This window comes from Mobula hypostoma, chromosome 18 (genome assembly GCF_963921235.1).
Source record: "Mobula hypostoma chromosome 18, sMobHyp1.1, whole genome shotgun sequence".
NCBI classification, from domain to species: Eukaryota; Metazoa; Chordata; class Chondrichthyes; order Myliobatiformes; family Myliobatidae; genus Mobula; species Mobula hypostoma.
In genome coordinates this window covers 69,435,907-69,462,933 of record NC_086114.1, presented here as the reverse complement: position 1 = coordinate 69,462,933, position 27,027 = coordinate 69,435,907, and the positions used below count along the sequence as shown (strand labels likewise).

The 27,027-nt window shown below is 50.8% G+C and overlaps 1 protein-coding gene across 4 annotated transcripts in view; it reads left to right on the top strand.

The window, feature by feature from the left end:
• The window catches only part of apba2b (amyloid beta (A4) precursor protein-binding, family A, member 2b), a 79,092-nt gene that overhangs the window by 45,892 nt on the left and 6,173 nt on the right, over nt 1-27,027 (top strand). For all 4 annotated transcript variants that reach the window (XR_010020841.1, XM_063070270.1, XM_063070269.1 and 1 more), the window contains 9 exons: nt 9,956-10,036; nt 11,031-11,070; nt 11,693-11,838; nt 13,516-13,551; nt 13,687-13,773; nt 20,033-20,218; nt 20,623-20,802; nt 21,212-21,424; nt 26,619-26,738. Coding sequence is in view for 3 of the 4 variants with exons in the window: in XM_063070270.1 (XP_062926340.1) it covers nt 9,956-10,036; nt 11,031-11,070; nt 11,693-11,838; nt 13,516-13,551; nt 13,687-13,773; nt 20,033-20,218; nt 20,623-20,802; nt 21,212-21,424; nt 26,619-26,738 (1,089 nt within the window). In the remaining variant the exon portion in view is untranslated. The remainder of the gene's footprint in view (nt 1-9,955; nt 10,037-11,030; nt 11,071-11,692; nt 11,839-13,515; nt 13,552-13,686; nt 13,774-20,032; nt 20,219-20,622; nt 20,803-21,211; nt 21,425-26,618; nt 26,739-27,027) is intronic.

The following is a 27,027-nucleotide window of genomic DNA, read 5'->3' as shown; positions in this document are numbered from 1 at the left end:
CGTCCTCCCCGTCTCTCCACCGTCCTCCCCGTCTCTCCTCCGACTCCCCGTCTCTCCCCCGTCCTCCCCGTCTCTCCTCCGACCCCCCCGTCTCTCCTCCGACCTCCCCCGTCTCTCCACCGTCCTCCCCGTCTCTCCACCGTCCTCCCTGTCTCTCCTTCGACTCCCCGTCAAAAACTCCGTCCGCTGTCCTCCACATCTCTCCTCCATCCTCCCCGTCTCTCCTCCGTCCTCCCCGTCTCTCCTCTGTCCTCCCCGTCTCTCCTCTGTCCTCCCCGTCTCTCCTCCGACTTCCCGTCTCTCCTCCGACTTCCCGTCTCTCCTCCAACTGCTCGTCTCTCCACCGTCCTCCCCGTCTCTCCTCCGACTCCCCGTCTCTCCTCCGACCCCCCCGTCTCTCCTCCGACTCCCCGTCTCTCCACCGTCTCCCCTCTGTCCTCCCCGTCTCTCCCCCGTCCTCCCCGTCTCTCCACCGTCCTCCCCGTCTCTCCTCCGTCCTCCCCGTCTCTCCTCTGTCCTCCCCGTCTCTCCTCTGTCCTCCCCGTCTCTCCTCCGACTTCCCGTCTCTCCTCCGACTTCCCGTCTCTCCTCCAACTGCTCGTCTCTCCACCGTCCTCCCCGTCTCTCCTCCGACTCCCCGTCTCTCCTCCGACTCCCCGTCTCTCCTCCGACCCCCCCGTCTCTCCACCGTCTCCCCTCCGACTCCCCGTCTCTCCCCCGTCCTCCCCATCTCTCCTCCGACCCCCCGTCTCTCCACCGTCTCCCCTCCGTCCTCCCCGTCTCTCCTCCGACTCCCCGTCAAAAACCCGTCCACCGTCCTCCTCGTCTCTCCTCCGGCTCCCCACCAAAAACCCCCGCATGTCCACCGTCCTCCCTGTCTCTCCTCCGACTCCCCGCCAAAAACCCCGTCCACCGTCCTCCCCGTCTCTCCTCTGACTCCCTGCCAAAAACCCCCGCACGTCCACCGTCCTCCCCGTCTCTCCTCCGATTCCCCCCCAAAAACCTCGTCCACAGTCCTCCTCGTCTCTCCGCCGTCCTCCCCATCTATCCTCCGACTCCCCGCCAATACCCCGCACGTCCGCCGTCCTCCCCGTCTCTCCTCCGACTCCCCGCCAAAAACCCCATCCACCGTCCTCCCCGTCTCTCCTCCGACTCCCCCCAAAAACCCCGTCCACAGTCCTCCCCGTCTCTCCGCCGTCCTCCCCGTCTCTCCTCCGACTCCCCCCCAAAGACCCCCGTCCACCGTTCTCCCCATCTCTCCTCCGACTACCCCCCAAAAACCCCCGCACGTCCACCGTCCTCCTCGTCTCTCCTCCGACTCCCCGCCAAAACCCCATCCCCAGTCATATAATACAGCATCGTATCCGAAAACAGAATGATACATGACCACCCATTGGTTAATAGCACCCTGCTATCTCTAATAACCCAAGCCACTGTCTAGTTAGAGACTGTCTCAGCATTCCCCAGTATAACATAACAAGAGAAGCCATTTTAAATTTAACAAAAAAGAAAGACCCCGTACATGAGGTAGGTTTTCAAAGCTTGCAGAGAGATTTAGACCAGTTAGAAGAGTGGGCTGAAAGATGGCAGATGGGGTTTAATGCTGATAACTGTGAAGTGCTACATTTTGGTAGGACTAATCAAAGTAGGACATACATGGTAAATGGTAGGGCATTGAAGAATGCTGTAGAACAGAGGGATCTAGGAATAATGGTGCATAGTTCCCTGAAGGTGGAATCTCATGTGGATAGGGTGGTGAAGAAAGCTTTTGGTATGCTGGCCTTTATTAATCAGAGCATTGAGTATAGGAGTTGGGATGTAATGTTGAAATTGTAAAAGGCATTGGTGAGGGCAAATTTGGAGTATTGTGTACAGTTCTGGTCACCGAATCATAGGAAAGATGTCAACAAAATAGAGAGAGTACAGAGAAGATTTACTGGAATGTTACCTGGGTTCCATCACCTAAGTTACAGAGAAAGGTTGAACAAGTTGGGTCTTTATTCTTTGGAACGTAGAAGGTTGAAGGGGGACTTGATAGAGGTGTTTAAAATTATGAGGGGGGTAGATAGAGTTGACATGGATAGGCTTTTTCCATTGACAGTGGGGGAGATTCAAACAAGAGGACATGAGTTGAGAGTTAAAGGGCAAAAGTTTAGGGGTAACATGAGGGGGAACTTCTTTACTCAGAGAGTGGTAGCTGTGCGGAACGAGCTCCCAGCAGAAGTGGTTGAGGCAGGTTTGATGTTGTCGTTTAAAGTTAAATTGGATAGATATATGGACAGGAAAGAAATGGAGGGTTATGGGCTGAGTGCAGGTCGGTGGGACGAGGTGAGAGTAAGAGTTTGGCATGGACTAGAAGGGCCGAGATGGCCTGTTTCCATGCTGTAGTTGTTATATGGTGTTACGTAACCAGCAACAATGAATGTCAATCAGGACAGGTTATATAAAAATAACCAAACCTTTATTAAACACCGATAAATGATAAGGGAAAAAAAAACAAACGAAAGCTTTAACCAGAAGTTAATAGATATGCAGCCGTTCACCAACTCGCCACTCGGCTCTGGTTCATAAAGCGTTAAATGTGAAAACAGTTCTTAAAGTGACACAGTCAGATATATTTCTTAAAGTGATAACTTCGAAAGTCCAACAGATTTACACGTTCAATTGGGAGTGACTTCTCTGGAGAAGGATTTCTTCACCGACACACCGACACACTTCCTGTCCACAGGATTCACGATGCCGAAAATAAACAGTTTAAATCAACTGACCTTAAATTCCTTTAGAGAGAGAAAGCACACCTTTGCATGAACTCATTTCTCTTTTTGCAAGAGTTATCTCTGATGCAGGTTGCTACTCCAACGAAGACTCAATAAGGTCGATTCTTTATTAAACTGCCAAACGATGCCAACTTCTCTTGATCCTTCGATCCTGCACTTCGATGAATTCTTCACTCTCCCTTCAAATGTTGGAATTGAGTAAATCAACACATCTAGGAAAAATTTCCAGTCCAAATAATGTATCTTGCAACAGAATGCACAACTGTTTTAAAAATGAAACTGCGTCACCAAAAACAAACACGCAACAGAAATGGAGACACAACACGTTCTACCTGGAAATCTACAAACTCAAAAACTAACTGCGTCACCTGGGTCGACCCTTATATAGTCACGGGGCACATGTCATCACGTGACCTCACATCGGCGGGAAAATCACATCAGGTGACCTCCAAAAGACCATTACGTCATTCTCACAAAAAAAACAGATCTCCTTGAGCATGTAACAATGGTTATATGTTATATGGACACAAGCTGATCGCGCAGGTCACACACCCTCTCCAACACACGGCCTTTGCTCAGCCAGTGAACATCATTATGCAGCAAAAGATCTTTGTGTTCCGCAGACATTTCCTCCTGCAATGCTCTGAAAAGGTGGTGTTGCAGACTAGAACTCTCACGAACGAAATTTACCAGTCTCGTCACAGTATCCATCGCCTCTTTCATTTCCCCACACAGTTTAGCACACAGCACTGATTTGTGAATAATGCAATGAAATGCCAAGAGTGCTGGGTTAACAGCGGCAAACCTGCTTACCAAGCCCTTGTGTTGTCCCACCATCGACGGAGGCCCATCAGTGACAACGGACACTATTTTGCTCACGTCCAAGCCATTCTTCTCAAACCACTGTGTCAATTCGTTAAAAATTATTTCCCCAGTTGTGTGCCCAGGCAGAGGAAGCAAACAAAGTAGCTCTTCCCGAAAGGTCTTCCCATCAAAAAACCTTGCCAACACAGATAGCTCTTCCATATCGGTTTGGTCACAGGACGAGTCTCTGGTTTCTGCTTTCTCCAAATCGGTGAGTAGATTGGAAAAACACTCCTCCGTTAAAACTTCTACTCTCCTTGTTGCTGTGTTAGCCGACAATGGCACCGTCTTTAATAGCTCCACAACCGTTGTCTTGGTTTTCTCATCATGACTTAAAACTTTGCCACACGTTTTAATCAACCCGGCATCGCGCGCTCTACAGGGTCGTAGGTCAAGTGTACAGTGTGGGATGAGGTTAAGATAAATTACAGCAGTGCGCACTTTATTTACATGTTATGACAGGTGCGTTCACGAAGTGCCAGTGGGTTGGTGCGGTCCAGACATTTGGTTCTCACGGTCCGGACCAGCCCGTGGTCCGCCTGTTGGGGTTGTCTGGTGTCGACTGTACTGCCGGTATAAACTGTGATGGCCCTGTTGTTGGTATGGTATAGACTGTGCTGACCCTGTCAATAGGACGGTATAGACTGTAATGATGGTATAAACTGTGCTAACCCTGTCGATGGGATGGTATAGACTGTAATGACGGTGTAGGTTGTGCTGGCCCTGTTGATGGGGCGATATAGACTGTAATTATGGTATAGACCAGGGGTCCCCAACCTTTTATGCACTGCGAACCAGTTTCATATTGACAATATTCTTGCGGACTGGCCGACCGGGGAGGTGGGGGTGGGGATGGTTGCCAATGGACAAGGGTAGCAGTCAACTACGTTGTGTTTACCCCAAGAAAGACTACAATGACCATGAAGCAATGACCAGTGCGCATGCGTGCACGTGCCGATTTCTTTTCTGCAAATCGTTTTTGGCGATTCTGATCCAGGGGGGGTGTTAATCACGACCGGAATATAGGTTATAAGTGGCTAATACACTCAATTTCGTTTCTAAAAGGGTTTATCTAACAAATTTTGTATTAAGCACACAGCGCATATTTTCCTCGCATTAATATAGCGATAAGTCAATTATCAGCGGAGGACAGGGGGGCTCATTTAAAGTTAAACTGGTCAGCTATATGGACAGGAAAGGAATGGAGGGTTATGGAGGGTTATGGGCTGAGTGCAGGTCGGTGGGACGAGGTGTGAGTAGTGTTTGGCACGAACTAGAAGGGCAGAGATGGCCTGTATCCATGCTGTAATTGTAATATGGTTATATAAGTCACTTATAAGTCAATAGCATCATAACATTTTAAGTAACGTTTGGATATTAAACACACAGCGCATATTTTCCTCGTATGAACGTATAAAATCATTGCAACGCACCAATATCGCTAAATTATTGGGAGCCCTGGGCTGAATACTTGTTTTCCTGCAACAAGACGGTCCTATCGAGGGGTGATGGGAGACAGCGATACTCGAATGGGTTCCTTATGTCCAATCTATTCCGCAATTTAGTTTTCGTTGCATTCATTGCAGAGATATGTTGGAAATGGAAGCAACGTTTTCAGTGCTTCCATGGCTATCTCAGGATATTGAGCCTTGACTTTGATCCAGAATGCCGGCAGAGATGTTATGTCAAACAAACTTTTCAGCCCACCGTCATTTGCAAGCTCGAGGAGTTGATCTCCTTCCCGCTCTGACATGGATGACGCGTGCATAATGAGCGTTGGAGCTCAACAGTGGCCGTGACAGGGAATGAGGAAAGGTACAGTTGACTCATATCACCAAATCATATCGTTTCCTCGCGGCCTGGTAGCACATGCCTTGCGGTCCAGTACCGGTCTGCGGCCCGGTGGTTGGGGACCGCTGGTACAGACTGTGCTGACTCTGTCGATGGGATGGTATAGACCGTAATGACTCTGTCAATTGGACTTTATAGACTGTAATGACGATATTGACCGTGCTGACCCTGTCGATGGGACAGTATGAATAGTAATGACAGTATAGACTTTATTGACCCAATTGATGTGACAGTAAAGACTGTAATGATGGTATAAACTGTGCTGACCCTGTCGATAGGATGATATAGATAGTAATGATGGTATAGACTGTGCTGACCCTATCGATGGAACGGTATAGATTGTAATGACCGTGTAGACTGTGCTGATCCTGTCAGTGGGATGGTATAGACTGTAATGACGGTATAGACAGTGCTGACTCTGTCGATGGGATAGTATGGATAGTAATGACAGTATAGACTTTGCTGACCCTGTCGATGGGACAGTGTGGATAGTAATGACAGTATAGACAGAGCTGACCATGACAATGGGATGGTATAGACTGTAATGATGGTATAAACTCTGCTGACCCTGTCGATGTGACAGTATAAACTGTAATGATGGTGTAGACTGTGCTGACCCCGTTGATGGGTCAGTATAGACTGTAAAGATTGTCTAGACTGCTCTGACCCTGTCGAAGAAACGGTATAGACTATGCTGAACCTGTCTGTGATGAAGAATAGACTGTGATGACCCTGTCAATGGGACGGTATGGATAGTAATGACAGTATAGACTGTGCTGACACTTTCAGTGGGAGGGTATAGACTGTAATGATGCTATAAACTGTGCTGACCCTGTTGATGGGACAGAATAGACTGCAATGATGGCATAGATTGTGCTGACCCTGTCGATGGGATGGTATAAACTATGCTGACCTTGTCGATGGGACAGTATAGATTTTAATGAACCTGTCAATAGGATGGTATAAAGCGTGCTGACACTGTCGATGGGATGGAATGGATAGTAATGACAGTATGGACTGTGCTGACCACGTTGATGGGACGGTACAGATTGTAATGATGGGTTAAGCTGTGGTGGCCCTGTCAATGAGATGGTATAGATTGTAATGACGGTATAGACTGTGCTGACACTGTCGATGGGATGATATAGTAATAATGACAGTATCGACTTTACTGACCCTGTCGATGAGGCGTTATAGACTGTAATGATGCTATAAACTGTGCTGACCCTGTCGATAGGATGGTACAGATATTAATGACCGTGTAGACTGTGCTGACCCTGTCAGTGAGATGGTATAGACTCTAATGATGGTATAGACAGTGCTGGCGCTGTAGATGGGATGGTATAGACAGTAATGACGGTATAGATTGTGCTGGCCCTGTAGATGGGATGGTATAGACAGTAATGACGGTATAGATTGTGCTGGCCCTGTAGATGGGATGGTATAGATTGTAATGACAGTTTAGACTGTGCTGACCCTGTTGATGGGATGGTATAGACAGTAATGACGGTATGGACTGTGCTGACCCTATCAGTGCAATAGTATGGATAGTAATGACAGTATAGACTTTGCTGACCCTGTTGATGGGACTGTACAGACTGTAATGATGGTATAGACTGTGCAGACTTTGTCAACGGGACAGTATAGACGGTAACATGAGAAAATCTGCAGATGCTGGAATTTCAAGCAACACACATAAAAGTTGCTGGTGAACATAGCAGGCCAGGCAGCATCTCCAGGAAGAGGTACAGTCGACGTTTCGGGCTGAGACCCTTCGTCAGGACTAACTGAAAGAAGAGATAGTAAGAGATTTGAAAGTGGGAGGGAGAAGGGAGATCCAAAATGATAGGAGAAGACAGGAGGGGGCGGGATATATATAATAAATAACGGATGGGGTACGAGGGGAAGGTGGGACATTAACGGAAGTTAGAGAAGTCAATGTTCATGCCATCAGTTTGGAGGCTACCCAGACGGAATATAAGGTGTTGTCCTCCAACCTGAGTGTGGCTTCATCTTTGCAGTAGAGGAGGCCACGGATAGACATATCAGAATGGGAATAGGACGTGGAATTAAAATGTGTGGCCACTGGGAGATCCTGCTTTCTCTGGCAGACAGAGCGTAGGTGTTCAGCGAAACGGTCTCCCAGTCTCCATTGGGTTTCGCCAATATATAGAAGGCCGCATCGGGAGCCGATGGCAGTATATCTCCCCAGCCGACTCACAGGTGAAGTATCACCTCACCTGGAAGGACTGTCTGGGGCCCTGAATGGTAGTGAGGGAGGAAGTGTAAGGGCATGTGTAGCACTTGTTCCGCTTACAAGGATAAGTGCCGGGAGGGATGGGGGGTACGGATGGACAAGGGTGTCGCGTAGGGAGCAATCCGTGTGGAAAGCAGAGAGGGTGGGGGAGGGAAAGATGTGCTCAGTGATGGGATCCCGTTGGAGGTGGCGGAAGTTATGGACTCCCTGCGGTGGGATGCTGTAGACTGTACTGCCTGTATAAACTGTGCTGGACATGTCAATGGGACCGTATAGACTGTAATGACGGTATAGACTGTGCTGACCCTGTCGATGGGATGGTATAGACTGTAGTGACGGTATAGACTGTGCTGACCCTTTCAATGGGACGGTATAGACTGTAATGACAGTATGGACTGAGCTGACCACATCGAAGGGACGGTGTAATCTGTAATGATGACATAAACTGTGCTGGCCCTGTCAGTGGGATGGGATGGATTATAATGACAGTATGGACTGTGCTGACCACATTGATGGGATGGTGTAGACTGTAATGACGATATAAACTGTCAGTGGGACCTTATAAACTGTGCTGACCTTGTTAATGGGACATGATGGATAGTAATGACTGTATTGATTTTCCTGACCCTGTCAATGGATCGGTATAGACTGTGCTGATGACTGTGCTAACCCTGTCAATGGGACGCTATAGACTGTGCTGACACTGTCGATGGGACGGTATAGACTGTAATGATGGTATGGAATGTGCTGACCCTGTTGATGGGACGGTATAGACTGTAATGACAGTATGAACTGTGCTGGCCCTGTCAGTGGGACGGTATCAAGTGTGCTGACCCTGTCGATGGGACGGGATGGATAATAATGACAGTATGGACTGTGCTGACCACGTCAACTTTACGGTGTGGATTGTAATGATAACATAAACTGTGCTTGCCCTGTCAATGGGACGGTATAAAGTGTTCTGACCCTGTCGATGGGACGGATGGATTGTATTGACAGTACGGACTGTGCTGACCGTGTCGATAGGCCGATGGAGACTGTAATGACGATACAAACTGTGCTGGTCCTGTCAATGGGACGGTATAGACTGTAATGATGGTATAGACTGTGCTGGCACTGTCAATGGGACAGTATAGACTGTAATGATGGTATAGATTGTGCTGATCCTGTCGGTGAGACGGTAGAGACTATGCTGCCCCTGTCATTGGAAAGAAGTAGAATGTAATAACCCTCTCAATGGGAAGGTGTAGATAGTAGTGACAGTATGCTGACCATGTTGATTGGACGGTATGGATATAGTAGTCATAGTCATACTTTATTGATCCTGGGGGAAATTGGTTTAATTTCTGTCATTAAAATATTAATGACAGTAAAGACAGTACTGACCCTGTCAATGGAATGGTATAGACTGTATGATGGTATAGATTGTGCTGGCCCTGTCGACGGGGCAGTATAAACTGTAATGACCATATAGATATGCTGACCCTGTCAATGGGTCGTTATAGACTGTTTTGATGGTATTGATAGTGTTGACTCTGTCGGTGGGAAGGTATAGACTGTAATGACTGTACAGACAGTGCCGACCCTGTCGATTGGATTGTATGGACTGTAATGACGGTATAATCTGTGCTGACCCTGTCGGTTGGACGGTATGGACTGTAATAACGGTATAATCTGTGCTGACCCTGTCGGTTGGATTGTATGGACTGTAATGACGGTATAATCTGTGCTGACCCTGTCGGTTGGATTGTATGGACTGTAATGACAGTATAAATTATGCTGACCCTGTTGATAGGATGGTAGAGGCTGTGTTGAGCCTGTTGATGTGACGGTATAGATGGTAATGACTCTGTCAATTGGACGGTATAGACTGTAATGACCCTGTTGATGGAATGGTATAGACTGTGCTGACCCAGTCAATGGATCGGTATAGAATATAATGACCCTGTCGGTTGGATTGTATGGACTGTAATGACGGTATAAACAGTGTTGACCCCATAATAACAGTTCAGACTTTCCTGACCCTGTCGATGGGACGGTGTAGACTGTAATGAGTATCTGAGTGACAACCAGCCAAATACAGAGGTGGATGAATTAGAGAGAGGACAGGATTTAGAAGAAGGCTTAATGAATGTATGTTTACAAAGAAGACAACAGAGACTGATAGAGAATAAAGGTCTCAGGAGCTGTTTTGGCCTGTTGACAGGTAGATGCAGACATGGATCAGCCTCGAAAGCAGCAACGCTCTGACCTGAATGGACCAGTCAACAACAACTACGTCAATGAGGTGAGCTTCTCCACTTGTGTGTGATCATTGTCATTCAGCACAGAGACAAATGCTCCTTGTTAGTTGTGATTCTGCATTAGCAGATAGGAAGGTCCCAGTTTCGAGTATATACCCAGGACGTGGTGAAGAGAAAGGAAATTCGGCGAGAGTTCTTGCTTCTGGTCACCATGAAGTGAAACCCAGTGAAATGGGCCTGAACTATTGCCATCAAAACCAGCTTCTCATTCACCATTTTGTCTCTCATATAATGAAAGTCATTTGTATTATGAACTCTGGGCCAGCAGTGAGCCTAAATCTATCACCAAGAGAAAGTTGGTGGGTCCTGTAACCCAAGGGGTGTTGATGGATGTAAAACCTATACCCCCATCTCAAAGGAAAAACCAGGCAATGGAGACCGCTGTTGGATGTCCCATTTCTTCCTCTCTTATTAAACTCCAGCTGCCTGCCCAGTGGTCACCCACTGAGCCACCTTTCTGCCTCTTCATCTAATTATCCATCTATTGCTGGTAGGGCAGTGAATTAGACTATGTTGGTTGGAGCCAGTCTTTCACCAGGGGAATAAATGCAATGTAAGGTTATGTATGAACATCCAAGTTAGGAGCACAAACCTGACCTTCTCCTCAGTCTGGTCACAGGCAATCCAGTTGCAACCTCATCTTCGTGATCCCGCCTACCATTAACTCTTCCTCCCTGTCTGTCTCCCTCTGCCTCATTCAATGACCCTGCTTGGTTGAAGAAGTGAATTTCAAAGTCCCTTTGCACCATTTCATCCACCTTGTCAGGGTTATTCAGAGAGAAAGAAAAATGGAGGGTTATGTAGGAGGGAAGGGCTAGATTGATGTTAAGAGTAGGTTAAAAAGTTGGCAGAACATCGTGGGCCAATTGTCTGTAAAGTTGTATGTTCTGTGAATGCAATCAAAACTTGTCATTCCATTACTGATAACTTAATTCTGATTCCTGTGAGACAGTTGACAACATCTGCTTTCCCTTGTAGCAAACGAAGACACCATCCTCCTTTCCTAACTTTGTGGATGGTGAGTATTGCTGGAATATTACCAGATACCATCTGTTAGATCCTCAGGGCCACTTGGAACAGAAGGCCTTACTTTGAAGGCCAATTCCTCTGGAGGATGGATGGATGAATGAAAGAAAGATTAATTGTCCAATGGTACATCAGTGAATGATTTGCATAATTGAGGGTTCTGTGGGAGGAAACGTTTGCACTTGGAGCCAGTTTGTTATTTTATTACCTGAGGACTTCCAAATCCTGTTTAACCCTGAGAGCCATGATAGGGTAGTGGAGAAGCTCATGGCAAGTTTGTACGTTCCTTCCTGTGTACATGCAGGTTTCCTCCAGCTGCTCTGGTTCCCTCCCACATTCCAAAGACGTACCAGTTGGTTGGTGAATTGGTCCCATGATTCAGTTCAGGTTAAATCAGTGGGTTGCTGGGTGACACAGCCCGGTGGGACAGAAGGGCACTTGGAGGAATATCAACAATAGAAAGTCAGAACACAGAGTGTGAGATTAGTGATTGGTGAACTGTTCCACCATAAATACTGCATATCGGGCCAGTTTATTTTACCATCATTACCAGTTAGTATCTCCTGTTTGTGATAACAGCACTGGGACTCTAAACTTTGCTGTTTCCGGTGAAGTTCCAGGTCCTTGTGAGCCAGAAGATTTGATTGATGGGATCATTTTTGCAGCCAATTACCTCGGCTCAACACAGCTGCTGTCGGAGCGAAATCCTTCGAAAAACATCCGTATGATGCAAGCGCAGGAAGCAGTAGCTCGCATTAAGGTAGCAGATTTAACTTGGCTCTCTGTATTTTAAACTCTGCAGTCAGCGAGTATATTTCCCCAATCTACAATGTCCCATAAGAATCCCTGTCATGATATTTCTCCAATCTACAATGTCCCATTAGAATCCCTGTCATGGTACCCAGCTCAGCCCCCAAGGGACTCACCGGGTCACAGCATTTCCCATGGTAAGTACTACCCCATGCCTGAATGATGTGTCTGTGCTGTTAATCACAGTGAGATGTGGATGTGAACATTGTGGCTGAACCCTGGTGAACTGACACTATTGGATTCTGCTCACCATTGCCCGTCCCCCATCAACCTTGCTCTGGTGAATCGTGTCATTTCACCCCATTCTCATCCCCTCCCTAAACCTTCACGTTCCATCGACACCTTCGATTCTGTTCGTGCCCCCTCCCCACTCCCTGCTCTGACTCCAACTCCTCCTCTCCACTCCGTGTCTCCAACCTCCCTATCACACTCACCCTCCACACTCTGTGACTCCAACCTCCCTATCCCACCCCCTCCCCACTCCCTGTGACTCCAACCTCCCTATCTCACCCCTCCCCACTCCCTGTGACTCCAACCTCCCAATCCCACCCCCTCCCCACTCCCTGTGACTCCAACCTCCCTATCCCACCCCCTGCACACTCCCTGTGACACCAACTTCCCTATCCCACCCCCTCCCCACTCCCTGTGACTCCAACCTCCCTATCCCACCCCCTGCCCACTCCCTGTGACTCCAAACTCCCTATCCCACTCCCTCCCCACTCCCTGTGACTCCAACCTCCCTATCCCACCCCCTCCCCTCTCCCTGTGACTCCAACCTCCCTATCCCACCCCTCCCCACTCCCTGTGACTCCAACCTCCCAATCCCATCCCCTCCCCACTCTCTGTGACTCCAACCTCCCTATCCCACCCCCTGCCCACTCCCTGTGACACCAACTTCCCTATCCCACCCCCTCTCCACTCCCTGTGACTCCAACCTCCCTATCCCATCCCCTCCCCTCTCCCTGTGACTCCAACCTCCCTATCCCATCCCCTCCCCACTCCCTGTGACTCCAACCTCCCTATCCCACTCCCTCCCCACTCCCTGTGACTCCAACCTCCCTATCCCACCCCCTCCCCTCTCCCTGTGACTCCAACCTCCCTATCCCACCCCTCCCCACTCCCTGTGACTCCAACCTCCCAATCCCATCCCCTCCCCACTCTCTGTGACTCCAACCTCCCTATCCCATCCCCTCCCCACTCCCTGTGACTCCAACTTCCCTATCTCACCCCCTCCCCACTCCCTGTGACTCCAACCTCCCTATCCCATCCCCTCCCCACTCCCTGTGACACCAACCTCCCTATCCCACACCCTCCCCACTCCCTGTGACTCCAACCTCCCTATCCCACCCTCTCCTGTATACCTCACCCTTTCCCTATCCTCCTCACCTTCCTGTACCCCTACCCCTCCCCCCTATCTTATCACCCCAGCCACTCTGACCTTCGATCACCCCCCAACACTATCTTTTTCTTCTGTCATTCCACAACCTGTCCCCTGCTCGTAACACCCAACTCTCAGTGTTCAAAGTAAAATTTATAATCAGAGCACATACATGTCAGCACATTGATTCTTGTTCCTGCGGGTATACTCCATATCTAACCTTGCTTCCTTCCTTATCTTTGATTGCAGAGGGTGCAGAAAACATCAAAGTCTAAGAAGAAAGTGGTGAGTGTCTGTAAAGAGACGCTGTTCTCCATCTGTCGGTGTTAGTGTCGCTGGCCTGTGAGTGCCACGATTGCAGCTGGTTGCCATGGCAGCGAAACAGGCGACTTTGTTAATCTTCTCCTCTTCTGTCCTCAGGGTGCGGACGGGAGCTGTCAGTCACTGACTGAAGTTGATCTCTTCATTTCCACACAGAGAATTAAAGTTCTAAACGCAGACTCACAGGTAACACTGTACCCGAGGAAATGGGTCTGTGCACTGGAACGTGGTGTGAATGAGGGGCGAGAATCGGTGACTGAAAGAGGAAAGAAAGAAATCGTGAAGGGAAAGGTGGTAGTGTGGTGGTGAGCGGGGCCAGAGCTGGCTGAATGGTAGGGAGTGAGGGGTGATTGACTGCAGCAGACGGAACAAGAACAAGGTGTGGGAGGAAGGGAAGGGATGAGGTGAGAGAGAGAGAGGGAGGGAGGGGAGGAACGAGGTGAGAGAGGGAGGCAGGGAATGAAGTGAGGCAGGGAGAAGGAGGGAGAGAGAGAACGAGGTGAGGGAGGGTGGGAACAAGCTGAGAGGGGGAGAGGATACAAGGTTATACCAGCAGAGGGGACGAGATTTGACGGGTAGTGAGGGAGGGAGGGAACGAGAATAGAGAGGGAGAGAAGGAGGTAACAAAGTGAGACGGGGAGGGAGGGAAGGAACGAGGTGAGACGGAGAGGGAGGGATGGAACGAGGTGAGACGGGGTGGGAGGGAAGGAACGAGGTGAGATAGGGTGGGAGGGAAGGAACAAGGTGAGACAGGGGTGGGAGGGAGGGAACGAGGTGAGACAGGTGGGGGAGGGAGGGAACGAGGTGAGACAGGGGTGGGAGGGAGGGAACAGTTGATCAGGGTTTGCTGTTCACTAAGACATTTTGAATGTGACAATGGAGACCGATGGGAAGATGACTCCGAGGGCAAAGGATTAAATAACGTTAGACTTGTGACATTTTTCATCGTCCTGAACCAAGCCCGGCTGGTGACAGCCGTCACTGACATCATGTGGAAATCTTTGCACACAACAAGAACCCATGAACTGCAGTGATGTTGGCCAGTTAATTTGCTTAAATGACTGAAGGTTCAATGCTGCCCGGAAAATACACACCTGTCTGCTCAGAGTCATGCGGTCAGAAATGTTATAACCCTTTGGTACATGTGGGCCCTGGATTTGGTGTGTCATCTGAACAGACCACTCACACTATCTCAGTACAGGCCCCTTTTTACAAAACTGTAAAAGTTTATTTACACAACAAATACACAAGATATAAACATCAAATATTTACAAGACACTGAATAAATTCAAAGTCAAATGATATTATTACTGTCGAAAACAGTCAATTCCCTTGGGGGGGGACACTGTTCCCTCAAATGTCCCCTGTACCCACTGTGACCGCATACTCCCTCTCCAAGGACAGCCGGGCATGGATGTGTCCTCAGAAGAGGGCAGGCAGTCAGCCCTGGCAGAGCCCTCGACTGTCCACCGCCTAGACCCATGAATGGCCTTCTAGGCCAGGCCCAGGAGCAAGCCCACCAGGAGATCCTCCTGCTGCCCCACCCCGCTCTGTACTGGGTGCCCGCAGATGAGGAGCGCGAGGCTGAACTGTAACCAGAACCTGAGGAGAAGCCCCTTCAGATACTCAAATGGGCTGCAACCTCTCACACTCCACATAAACCTGGTACACTGACCCCTCCCGGCCACAGACTGGACAGGTGGACGGGGTGTCAGTCAACCTGCTTAATAACCTGTTCCTCGGTACAGCCCAATGCAACACGTTTCACCCCAGGTCCCCAATGTACAGGGGAAGCACCCCTGTGTAAAGAGACCTCCACTGGGGACCCCCTCCACCACCAGATGGTAACACGGACCGCCAAGGCAAGTCTGGTTGGCGAGGAAGCCGAGGAAGTGAAAGGTGTGCAGGAGCAGCCCGTACGAGAAACGCTTTGGGGAATCATGGAGGGCATGGTGGGCATCCCCACGAGATGGCTTACATTGTGTGGGACGCTCTCCCATGTGGTATCCCGAGGCCTGGGTCCAACAAGCACTTCTGGCCCATCAGGTGGTGGTGCAGTCGGAACCCCTTCACTTCCCTGAGCCCCCACCGTGATGGGATGGGCACCAGTCCCTGTCACAGCTGGAGCACCCTCCCCCACTGGTACAGGAGCACCCTGTCTGGATGAGAATAGACCCTCTACTCTCTACAGCTCTTGGGAAAAGCAAGGCAGTTCCCTCAGAGCACAACTGTCCACTGGAAGGTGCGTGGCCTCCTGCAGGCAGTGCCCACGATGGAGAAGAGCATCGCCAGCGTGTGCCAGCTCAAAGGGTGGTCACTGTACAGCTTTCTCCACTGAGTCCTGAGGCAGAGAGCACACACACACCAATACCTGACCATGATCGGAAGACTCTGGACCACAGCAGAGACCCAGTGCCTCCTATTGCCCTACCAGCCTCTTCTGGTTCTGGAGACAAAAGCAGTGGGCAGGACTAAAACAACCAGCCAGTACCATACTATGGAGGCGACCATGCCTTTCCCTGGTACGAGATTGACCAGCGTCCCAGTCAGACAGAGATTTTGTCTACAAATCCCTCCAGTTTGCTGGACACACATCCTCTGTTGAGCTCAGGTAAACTCCCAAGTAGAGCAGGTGTGTGGTGCTCCACACAAAGGGTCTCAACTCCTCCAGTAGGGAGCCCGCCTGCCCCGACCAGCCAAGAGCCCTGCACTCCTCTCCCAGTTGACCTTTGCAGGGACACAGCTGAGAAGATCTGCTGGCAGTCTCGCATCCTCTGCATGTCAGCAGGGTCGGTGACCATGATGAGGACATCATTGGTGTAGGCCAAAAAGACGACCTCCATGTCTTGCTCATGGAGAAACAAACCCATTAACCCCTTACAGAGAAGGCACAGGAATGGCTCCACTCGAACAGAGTATAAATGTCCCGACATGGAGCACCCCTGATGCACCCCCTCACAAAGCACAAGGGCACTGTCAAGGACCCATGAACCTTGAGAAGGCACTCTGCAGCTGTGTACAACAGTTGGACACAGGCGACAAAGGTGGATATTGTTCTGGCTGTGGGTGGACCACTTGAGCCAGCACAGAGCCCAGATGATTTATACTCCACACTGAAAGGTACTGGGCGCCAATTCCTCAGGCAACGGTGATCCCCCTTTTTTGGCAACAGGGCTACAAACTGCTCTGTGCCGAGAGAGGGGCATCTCTCCTGTCACCAGGCTTTCCCCCAATACCCCTGCATAATCAGCCTCTAGGATGTCCCAGAATGCCCGGAGAAACTCAACCGTCAACCCATCTAGCCCCGGGGTCTTGCCTCTCTGCAGCTGGTTGAGGGCACTGGTCAGCTCCACTAAAGATAGAGGTGCATCGAGCCACTCAGAACCCTGAGGACTGACCCTCGGCAAGTCCTCCGACAGAGCCCTCTGTGCGTCCTCACTACACGGGCCCGGTAGGAATAGAGCCATGTAAAAGGAATGGACTTGCAGCACAATTCTCGTCGGATCCGTGATGGAGAAGCCATCCTCTGCCAGCAGCTCCACCTCCCCTTCTCGAGAGAGTAGAAGGAAGGCGAGGCATGGTCCAGGTCCTGTGGCATTTGGACCAACGACCTCACATAAGGGCCTCAGGACCTCTCGATCTGCAGGTGCCTCAGCATTTCCTTCTTTTTCTGGGACTTACTCCCAGAGGGGCTGGTCCCCATTGATCAACTGTAGGCAAGTCTGCCTGCCCACACGGCCCCTCTACAAAGCTCACCAGCCCGGAGGACGTACGTTCAGGAGATGCCACCCAGCAGAGGGCCTGTACCACAGGCCTATCCTCCAGCACTGAGAGGACATACACCGTGCATATGGCCTTTACCGGGGGTAAGTCCTCCGCCTCTTGTGACACATTCCCCTGTCATTTCAGGCCACGGATATGCTGAGGCACGCTGATCTCCATTTCAGAGGCCTCCTCAATGTCTGGCAACACTTCTCCTCTCCGACTTCCCCAGGCTCTTACTGGGTTTTAGGAGCCATAGGACCTTCTGGGCTTGGTTCAACACCACCAACTTCCTCCTTCTCCAGCGGGGAAGCCTTCAGATGCTTTTTCTTGCTTTTGGCCTTCCTGCCCACTCCTCACCATCACCTGCCCAGTGCCTAACCCTGACTTCCACAGGCAGTGACCCAGCGGGGTGGGGGTGGGTGACGGGGAGAGGAACAGCAGGAGGGGAGGTGCGGGAAGGCCCAGCCATATCACCCTGCGCCTCCGAGTCAGACTTGGCAGCCTGACAGTTCGGGCAATTCTTCTGAATATGCCCAAACTCTTTACAGGCACGGCACCTGGGGCAGCCCATAGCCCCTGAAAATATACCTGGTCACCCCCTGGCATCTCCAACTCCACTCCAGCTGCATAAGCAGACGGCACTGAAATAAGAAAAGGTGCTCAAAACCCCGCAGAGTTTCCCTGTACTGTGTCGGAGCTGTTTTGGATCTCAGCTCACCTATGGAGCGCAAAGAGGGGAAGAGGGCCTTGTCAGGGATGAGGGGGTGGACACCTGCACGAGGGCCAACACCGTTTCCACCTCCTACCCTTAACCCCCAACTCAGGGCCAAAAACACACCCCTCGCTGACTTCAAATAGAAAACCACAGACACAACAACGCCCTCTTGGCCTCCAACAGTCTCCACCATGGTAGTTATGGTGGCATTCCCACCAGGCACAGTACCCTGTACAGTCAGTAATTTGAACGGGGGTCGTCTTCACGAGCTGCAGCTCCTGAGTCCACAGCCTCTGCATACGACTGCGGTGCCAGCCTCCTGGAGCTGCAGCCCGACATGACAGTCCACTACACAGTTAGAAATTTAAAACTTCAACAGCCCCACAGGGATAGTACACTGTCTACACCCAGCAGAACACCAGCAAACTGTCAAAAAGAAAACAGTTCAGAGAGGAGACAGGACGGGAGGGGAAAAAGGAGTGGGTAGGCAGGCAAGTCCGTGCTGTGAATAAAGACGTTTCCCCGGGCCAGTCCGTTCTTCTGTCGGATGCTCCAAAGTCCAAAGTGCTCCTCACCCAGTCGCCCTGGACTAGGCATTCCAAACGGGAGGGGTTTTCCACTGTCACAAACAAAATAAATCCATCCTCGCTCCCAGCAAAGTTAGACTCAAACCATGACAATCCACCAGCCGTGCCACTACTCAGCCCTGAGAGAGACAGACTGAGAAACTTAGCCAGAGTTCTTCCAGGAAAGGAAACTGCCGAGGTGATATTCCACACTCCCAAAGCCTCTGGCAGTCTCCAAAATTGTTCTTTGGCAATTCTGTAGCAAATTCTCCAATTCTCAAATTCTCCTACAGTGTGAACCTCTCTCAGTACGCTCTTCCCATGGTGTGACCCTCCCTCAGCTACTGTCCTTCCCACAGTGTGACCCTCCCTCAGTACCACCCCTTTTTTTTACAAAACTATGGAAGTATAGACAACAAATTTGCAAAGTACAAACATGCTGTATTTACAAGACAGTGAATATGAAAATTAAAATATCATTCACAGTGAGACTCTCCCTCAGTTACTGTCCCCTTTTTTGACAAAACTATAAAAGTTTATTTACAACACATATACACAAGGTACAGACATTCAATATTTACAAGACAGTAGCGAAAGTCAGATTAAAACATGGTTACTACTGTCTATAAAACAGTTTATACACCGGGGCCCACTGCTCATGGAAGTCCCCCACTGTACCCATCGTCACTGCGTGCTCCCTGTCCTAGGACAGCCGGGCACGTATGTATTCTCGGAAAAGGGGCAGGCAGTCGGGCCCCCACATTGTAAAGCCCCCCGCCCCCAGTTACTGCTGCTCCCATAGTACAGAGCCGATTGCACAAGTACAGGTCAGGGAAAGCTCACTTGCAGTGGCAGCACAGGTACAGAGTATCAAATAAGCAGCATTGACCAGAAAAAGACATTTATATATACATTTTACAGGAAAGAACACAATTAGAGCAAAAACGTGAACGGAGTCGTGGTGGTGTTGTGATTAAGGTTGAAGGAAGTAGCTGTCCTTCAGGCTTCTGTGGCTCTTGCCAAGTGGGAGCTGTGAGAAGATGGCTCATCTAGGTGGTAGGTGTTGCCATCTTGAGGCAGTGCTTTGTGATGGTGGGGAGAGACCTCCTTCAGGAGTGCTGGTCCCTCACCCTCAGTCTTATGCTCTGACGTTGTTGCCCTCTGTCCATTCCAGCCTCCCTCTGAGCGGGCGTGGCCTGAGTGCTGGCCGAGACTGTCGGCTCCTGAATCACCAGACCTGGAGCTGAGGCAGGAACTAACCTGTTGTTTAACGGTCGAAGCAGCTGGCATTTCTGTGTCGGCTGCTGTCCTGTTGCAGAGCCCAGCTGTGCCGTGAGTTGAGATTTCTTCGGCTGTGTCCACGAGTGGATTGACTATGATGTTGTAACACCTCTTCCAGGAGCCAATGATGGACCACGCCCTCCGCACCATCTCCTACATCGCTGACATCGGCAACATTGTGGTTTTGATGGCGCGGAGACGGGTGCCACGAGCAACCTCCCAGGACTGTATTGAGACCACCCCAGGGACACAGGAGGCCAAGAAACAGTATAAGATGGTGTGCCATGTGTTTGAGTCGGAGGATGTGAGTACAAGACAGCCCTTCCTCCATTCTTCTTCCCTTGAGAGAGGCAGACCAGGGAGTGGGTGGGGAATTCATGGGATCTCCCTTCCCTCACAGCCTCAAGGCTCGGATCTTGCCATACCTATCAGGATGGTGGTGTGTTCCTGACCACACGATGAACCGGCTTTGAGCTCAGGGGGCACAGTGGGGGATTCCTTGTAGATTTTAAGGATTAAACCAGCAGGCATTAAGTTCAATTTCTGCAGCCTTTCACCCGTTGAAAAGTCTTGTGCATCTGTATAGCATTTGAGTAATTAACAAAGGATTGTGTGTTTGTTATTGTGGGTATATTGGTGTGTGAGTGACGGAGTTTACAGGCCATCCTCTGTGAGGTTGCTGTTCATTAACATCCTTGTCCACTGCAGGCACAGCTCATTGCTCAATCTATTGGACAGGCCTTTAGTGTAGCCTACCAAGAATTCCTGCGAGCCAATGGCATTAATCCTGAGGACCTCAGCCAGAAGGAGTATAGTGACATTATCAACACCCAGGAGATGTACAACGACGACCTTATCCACTACTCCAACTCAGCCAACTGCAAGGAGGTTTGTGTGACGTGATCCTCCTCAACCATGATAACCCACTCCCCAAGAAACACAGCTTCCATCTGCAGACATCCAGCCCTTGTCCTCACCTTTGGTAACCATCTTCAGACACAAGTCGCCCAATCTCTCCCCTGCCCAGTCTACACCTGCTCACTTCTTCACTCCTTTCTCCCCCTAAACACTCTCCCCATGCCCACAGCATGCACCATAATACTCCACTCCCCCTCCCCCACCCTGGCCAAATGCAGACAGTTCCTCCTCTCCGCCAGACACGGCTCCTGACTCTGGATTTCCTTGTATTCAGACGCAGAAATTTTGCTGGATAGTGCATTGACACAGTTGTAACTGACGTGACATATTCCTGTCCTGCTCCTGATGCTTTTTCCTCTTGTCTTGTTGGTTTTGTTAGCTACATGTTGAGAAGCTGAAGGGGGAAATCTTCGGGGTGGTGATTGTGGAGTCAGGGTGGGGCTCAATCCTCCCCACCGTCATCCTAGCAAACATGATGAACGGAGGGCCGGCTGCCCGCTCGGGGAAGCTGAGCATCGGAGACCAGATCATGTCCATCAACGGCACCAGCCTAGTGGGGCTGCCTCTCGCCACCTGTCAAGGAATAATCAAGGTAGGAGCTGTAGCCCATACACTGATATTTTACTGGTCTCAAGGTCCAGAGAGGAGAGGGTGCGGAATCTCTGGTATGGGTGCCTTCCCTGGTCACGCACTGAGCTCTTCCCACCCTGTAACTGAGGCTAGAATGTTCCCGGCTCCTGTCTGTATGGCAGCTTGGAGTGAGTGACCCCTGCGCGGCATGTAACCGTGTCCAAATTCGCACACTTACACACACCAAACACTACTGGTTTACACTACGCTCTGCATCCAGTCTCACAGTGATACACTGTGACACAGTGACACACTCTCTGTGACACAGTGACACACGCTCTCAGTGATACTGTGACATAGTGATACATTCTCTCAGTGAACACAAAATAATCTGCAGATGCTGGGGTCAAAGCAACACTCACAACACGCTGGCGTAAACACAAAATAATCTGCAGATATTCCTTGTTATTCCCTCCCCCTCCCTTCCTCTATCCCTATGTCACTCCTCCCCCTCCCCCAGCTGCCTATCACCTCCCTCATGGTTCCGCCTCCTTCTACTACCCATTGTGTTTTCCCCTATTCCTTCTGTACCTTTCCTGCCTATCATCTCCCTGCTTCCTCTCCCCCACCCCTTTCCCCTTTTTTTCTTTCCCCTTACTGGTTTTTCACCTGGAACCTACCAGCCTTCTCCTTCCCACCCTCCCCCACCCCACCTTCTTTATAGGGCCTCTGCCCCTTCCCTCTACAGTCCTGACGAAGGGTTCGGGCCCGAAACGTCGACCAATCTTTTCCATGGATGCTGCCCGACCTGCTGAGTTCCTCCAGCATGTTGTGAGTGTTGCTTTGACCCCAGCATCTGCAGATTATTTTGTGTTTACGACTCGCTACTCCGCTGCAAAGTCTCTTCGAGGTATGCCTGCCCTGAAGAAGTTTAAATCTTCTCTTCGACGGGAGTTCAGTGAGACCCTCTCTCACTGCTCCCCCTCTGTGATCTCCGCCTCTCTCCGACTCTTCGACCAGATCCTGACCCAGACCCGCTACCACAGCCACATCTCCTTCCTGGGAACATGTCTCCGCTGCCATCTGTTACCGCAGTGATTCCTGCTCCGGTTCCAGGCCTCCCAGTTCGGGCCCAGCGTGGATCCCAGGTACCTCCGTTTCACTGACCGCTGCTCCCGCCGGATTCTCCGCACCACGCTTGCTGCCATGCGGAGATACCTACGGGCCCTGTCCCTCTCTCTGCCACCACTCCGGGCCTCGCTCTCCACTGTCTGTCATGGACCTCTCCTACACTTCATTCTCCGCCGGATTCACGCCTCCAACCACTGCTTCTTCTCCTTCCTTGCGTCCAAGAAGGACCACAAGCTCACCCGCCTGGAGCCCACAACAACGACCGGCTCCAGCCTGGACCCCGACCCCTCGGACCTCGACTTCTCAGGCCTTCGGCAGGCCGGAGACCCATCCGCCTCTGGCTCTGACCCCGACTAGAACCACGGCCTCCTGGACATGGGCACCAGCCCCTGGCGGGCCGTGGACTCACTCGCCTCCGACTCTGACCTCAGCTCTGGGGCCCTGCAGGCTACAGGCTCTGCCATCCCCAGCTCCGGATCCAGCTCGGACCGAGGTCCCGACCCTCTCCAGACCGGGACCACTCTTACTGCTGCTGGGTCCTACCGCCCGTCTGATTCCTCCACTACCCTCTTTCCTCCCCGCGACTCCCAACCTTCCCTCTACCCAACACCTCTCCACTCCTCTGATCCCTCATCCTCCCCTAACCCCACTCTCCCAGAATATCCCAACCCTCCTCTCCCTCCTGAGACCTCCCACTCTTTACTTTCCTCTGACCCCAGACCCAACCCTTGCCATGTCTTCACCATCCCCCCTGACCTTCCCCTCTCTGAGGCAGAACATTCTGTTCTTAGCAAGGGCCTCACTTTTGTCCCCCTCCGTCCACACCTCAGTGAGTTCCGTGCCCGCCATGACGCAGAACTCTTCTTCCATCGCCTACGTCTCCGAGCCTACTTCTTTGGCAAGGATTCCCCTCCCCCTACTGAGGACCCCTTCTCCTGTCTTCAACCCTCCTCTTCCTCCTGGACACCCCGCCCGGGCCTTCTACCTGCACTCTATCTTTTTATCTCCAACTTTTGCCGAGACATCAACCGTCTCAACTTCTCTACTCCTCTCTCCTGTTCCAACCTCACTCCCTCTGAACGCACTGCCCTCCACTCTCTCCGCACTAATCCCAACCTCACCATCAAACCCGCTGACAAAGGTGGTGCTGTAGTAGTCTGGCGGACGGACCTCTACCTCACTGAGGCCAAACGGCAGCTCTCTGACACCACCTCTTACTTACCCCTGGAACAGGACCCCACCAAAATACATCAAACCATTGTCTCCAGCACCATCACTGCCCTTATCAACTCCGGAGACCTTCCATCCTCAGCCACTAAACTCATAATTCTCACACCTCGTACCGCTCGGTTTTACCTCCTCCCCAAGATCCACAAGCCTGACTGTCCCGGTAGACCCATAGTTTCTGCCTGCTCCTGTCCCACCGAACTTGTATCTGCCTACCTGGACTCCATTTTGTCACCCATAGTTCAGTCCCACCCCACCTACATCCAGGATACATCCCATGCCCTCCACCTCTTCAATAACTTCCAGTTCCCCGGTCCCGACTGCTTCATTTTCACTATGGATGTCCAATCCCTATACACCTCCATTCCCCAACAAGAAGGCCTCAAAGCCCTCCACTACTTTCTGGATAATAGACCTCACCAGTTCCCCACCACCACTACTCTCCTGGTTCTCACACTCTATAACTTCTCTTTTGGCTCTTCCCACTTTCTTCAGACCAAGGGTGTAGCTATGGGAACTCGCATGGGCCCTAGCTATGCCTGCCTCTTCGTTGGTTATGTGGAACAGTCTGTGCTCCAAACCTATCCTGGTCCTGCTCCCCAACTTTTCCTTCGGTACATTGACGACCACATTGGTGCTGCTTCCTGCACCCATGCTGAGCTCATCAATTTCATCGACTTTACTTCTAACTTCCACCCAGCCCTCAAATTCACTTGGTCTATCTCAGACACTTCTCTCCCCTTTCTCGATTTCTTGGTCTCCATCTCTGGAGACAGACTGTCCACTGACATCTTCTACAAGCCCACTGACTCTCATAACTACCTCGACTATACCTCTTCCCACCCTGCCACATGCAAAAATGCCATTCTCTGTTCCCAGTTCCTCTGTTTCCTCCACATCTGCTCCAAGGATGAGGTTTTCCGTTCCAACACATCTCAAATGTCCTCTTTCTTTCAGGATCGTGGTTTCCCTTCTGCTGTTATCAATGATGCCCTCACCCACATCTCCTCCTTTACCCGCACTTCGGCCCTCACCCCATCTTCCCGTCACCACAACAGAGACAGAGTTCCCCTTGTCCTCACCTACAACCCCACCAGCCTCCGGATCCAACACATTATCCTCCGCAACTTCCGCCACCTTCAACAGGACCCACCACTAAGCACATCTTTCCCTCTCCACCCCTCTCCGCTTACCGCAGGGATCACTCCCTCCACGACTCCCTGGTCTACACGTCCCTCCCCAGGGATCTCCCACTCAGCACTTATCCCTGTAAGCGCAAGTGCTAAACCTGTCCCTACACCTCCTCTCTTGCCACCATTCAGGGCCCCAAACAGTACTTCCAGGTGAGGCAACACTTCACTTGTGAGTCTGTTAGGGTCATCTATTGCATCCGGTGCTCCCAGTGCGGCCTCCTCTACATCGGTGAAACCCGACACAGATTGGGGGACCGCTTCATCGAGCACCTCCGCTCCGTCCGCCACAACAGACAAGATCTTCCAGTAGCCACCCACTTCAACTCTGCTTCCCACTCCCGTTCAGATATGTCCATACATGGCCTCCTCGATTGTCACGATGAGGCTAAACTCAGGTTGGAGAAGCAACACCTCATATACAGTCTAGGTAGTCTCCAGCCCCTTGGTATGAACATAGAATTCTCCAACTTCCGGTAATTCCCTCCCCCTCCCTTCCCCTATCCTTATGTCACTCTGCCCCCTCCCCCAGCTGCCTACCACCTCCCTCATAGTTCCGCCTCCTTCTACTACCCATTGTGTTTTCCCCTATTCCTTCTTCACCTTTCCTACCTATCACCTCCCTGCCTCCCCTCCCACACCCCTTTATCTTTCCCCTTTCTGGTTTTTCACCTGGAACCTACCAACCTTCTCCTTCCCACCCTCCCCCACCCCACCTTCTTTATAGGGCCTCTGCCCCTTCCCCCTACAGTCCTGACGAAGGGTTCCGGCCCGAAACATCGACCGATCTTTTCCACGGATGCTGCCCAACCTGCTGAGTTCCTCCAGCGTGTTGTGAATGTCACTCTGTCAGTGATACTGTGACATAGTGATACACTGTGCTCCACACACACACACACTCTCAGTGATACTGTGACATAGTGATACACTCTCAGTGATACTGTGACACAGTGATACACGGTGCTCCACACACACTCTCAGTGATACTGTGACACAGTGATACTCTCACAGTGATACTGTGACACAGTGATACACGGTGCTCCACACACACTCTCTGTGATACTGTGACACAGTGATACATTCTGTGATACTGTGACACAGTGATACACGGTGCTCCACACACACTCTCTGTGATACTGTGACACAGTGATACATTCTGTGATACTGTGACATAGTGATACACTGTGCTCCACACACACTCTCTCAGTGATACTGTAAGATAGTGATACACTCTCAGTGATACTGTGACATAGTGATACACTGTGCTCCACACACACACACTCTCAGTGATACTGTGACACAGTGATACACTCTCAGTGATACTGTGACATAGTGATACACTGTGCTCCACACACACACACTCTCAGTGATACTGTGACACAGTGATACACTCTCAGTGATACTGTGACATAGTGATACACTGTGCTCCACACACACTCTCAGTGATACTGTGACACAGTGATACACTCTCAGTGATACTGTGACACAGTGACACACTGTGCTCCACACACAGTCTCAGTGAATGCATGCTCCCTCATATGTCCACCCTGCCGCTTGACACAAATGAGACACTTTGCTGCCCCTTGTGAGGCCGGGAGGTATGACAGCCCTGCTGCTTGATGCACATTGCTCAGTACTGTGTGCTTTAATGAGGTGTCTCCTTCACAGGGACTGAAGAACCAGGTTGAAGTGAGGCTCAACATCGTGAGCTGCCCTCCTGTCATCACTGTTCTGATTAAACGGCCCGATCTCAAGTACCAGCTGGGTTTTAGTGTGCAGAACGGTATTGTGAGTATCAGTGTCACAACTGGATAGAATGGTGGTGGTGGTAACACACACACAGTGCTGGAGGATATCTGCAGGCTAGGCAGCATCTATGGAAAAGGGTACAATCGAAGTTTTGGACCGAAACCCTTTGGCAGGACTGGGAAAAAAAAGCTGAGGAGTAAATTTGAAAGGTGGGGTAGTGGAGAGAGAAAAACACCAGGCGATCGGTGAAACTCGGAGGAGGAGGGATGAAGCAAAGAGCTGGGAAGTTGACTGGTGAAAGAGACAGAAGGCCATGGAAGAAAGAGGA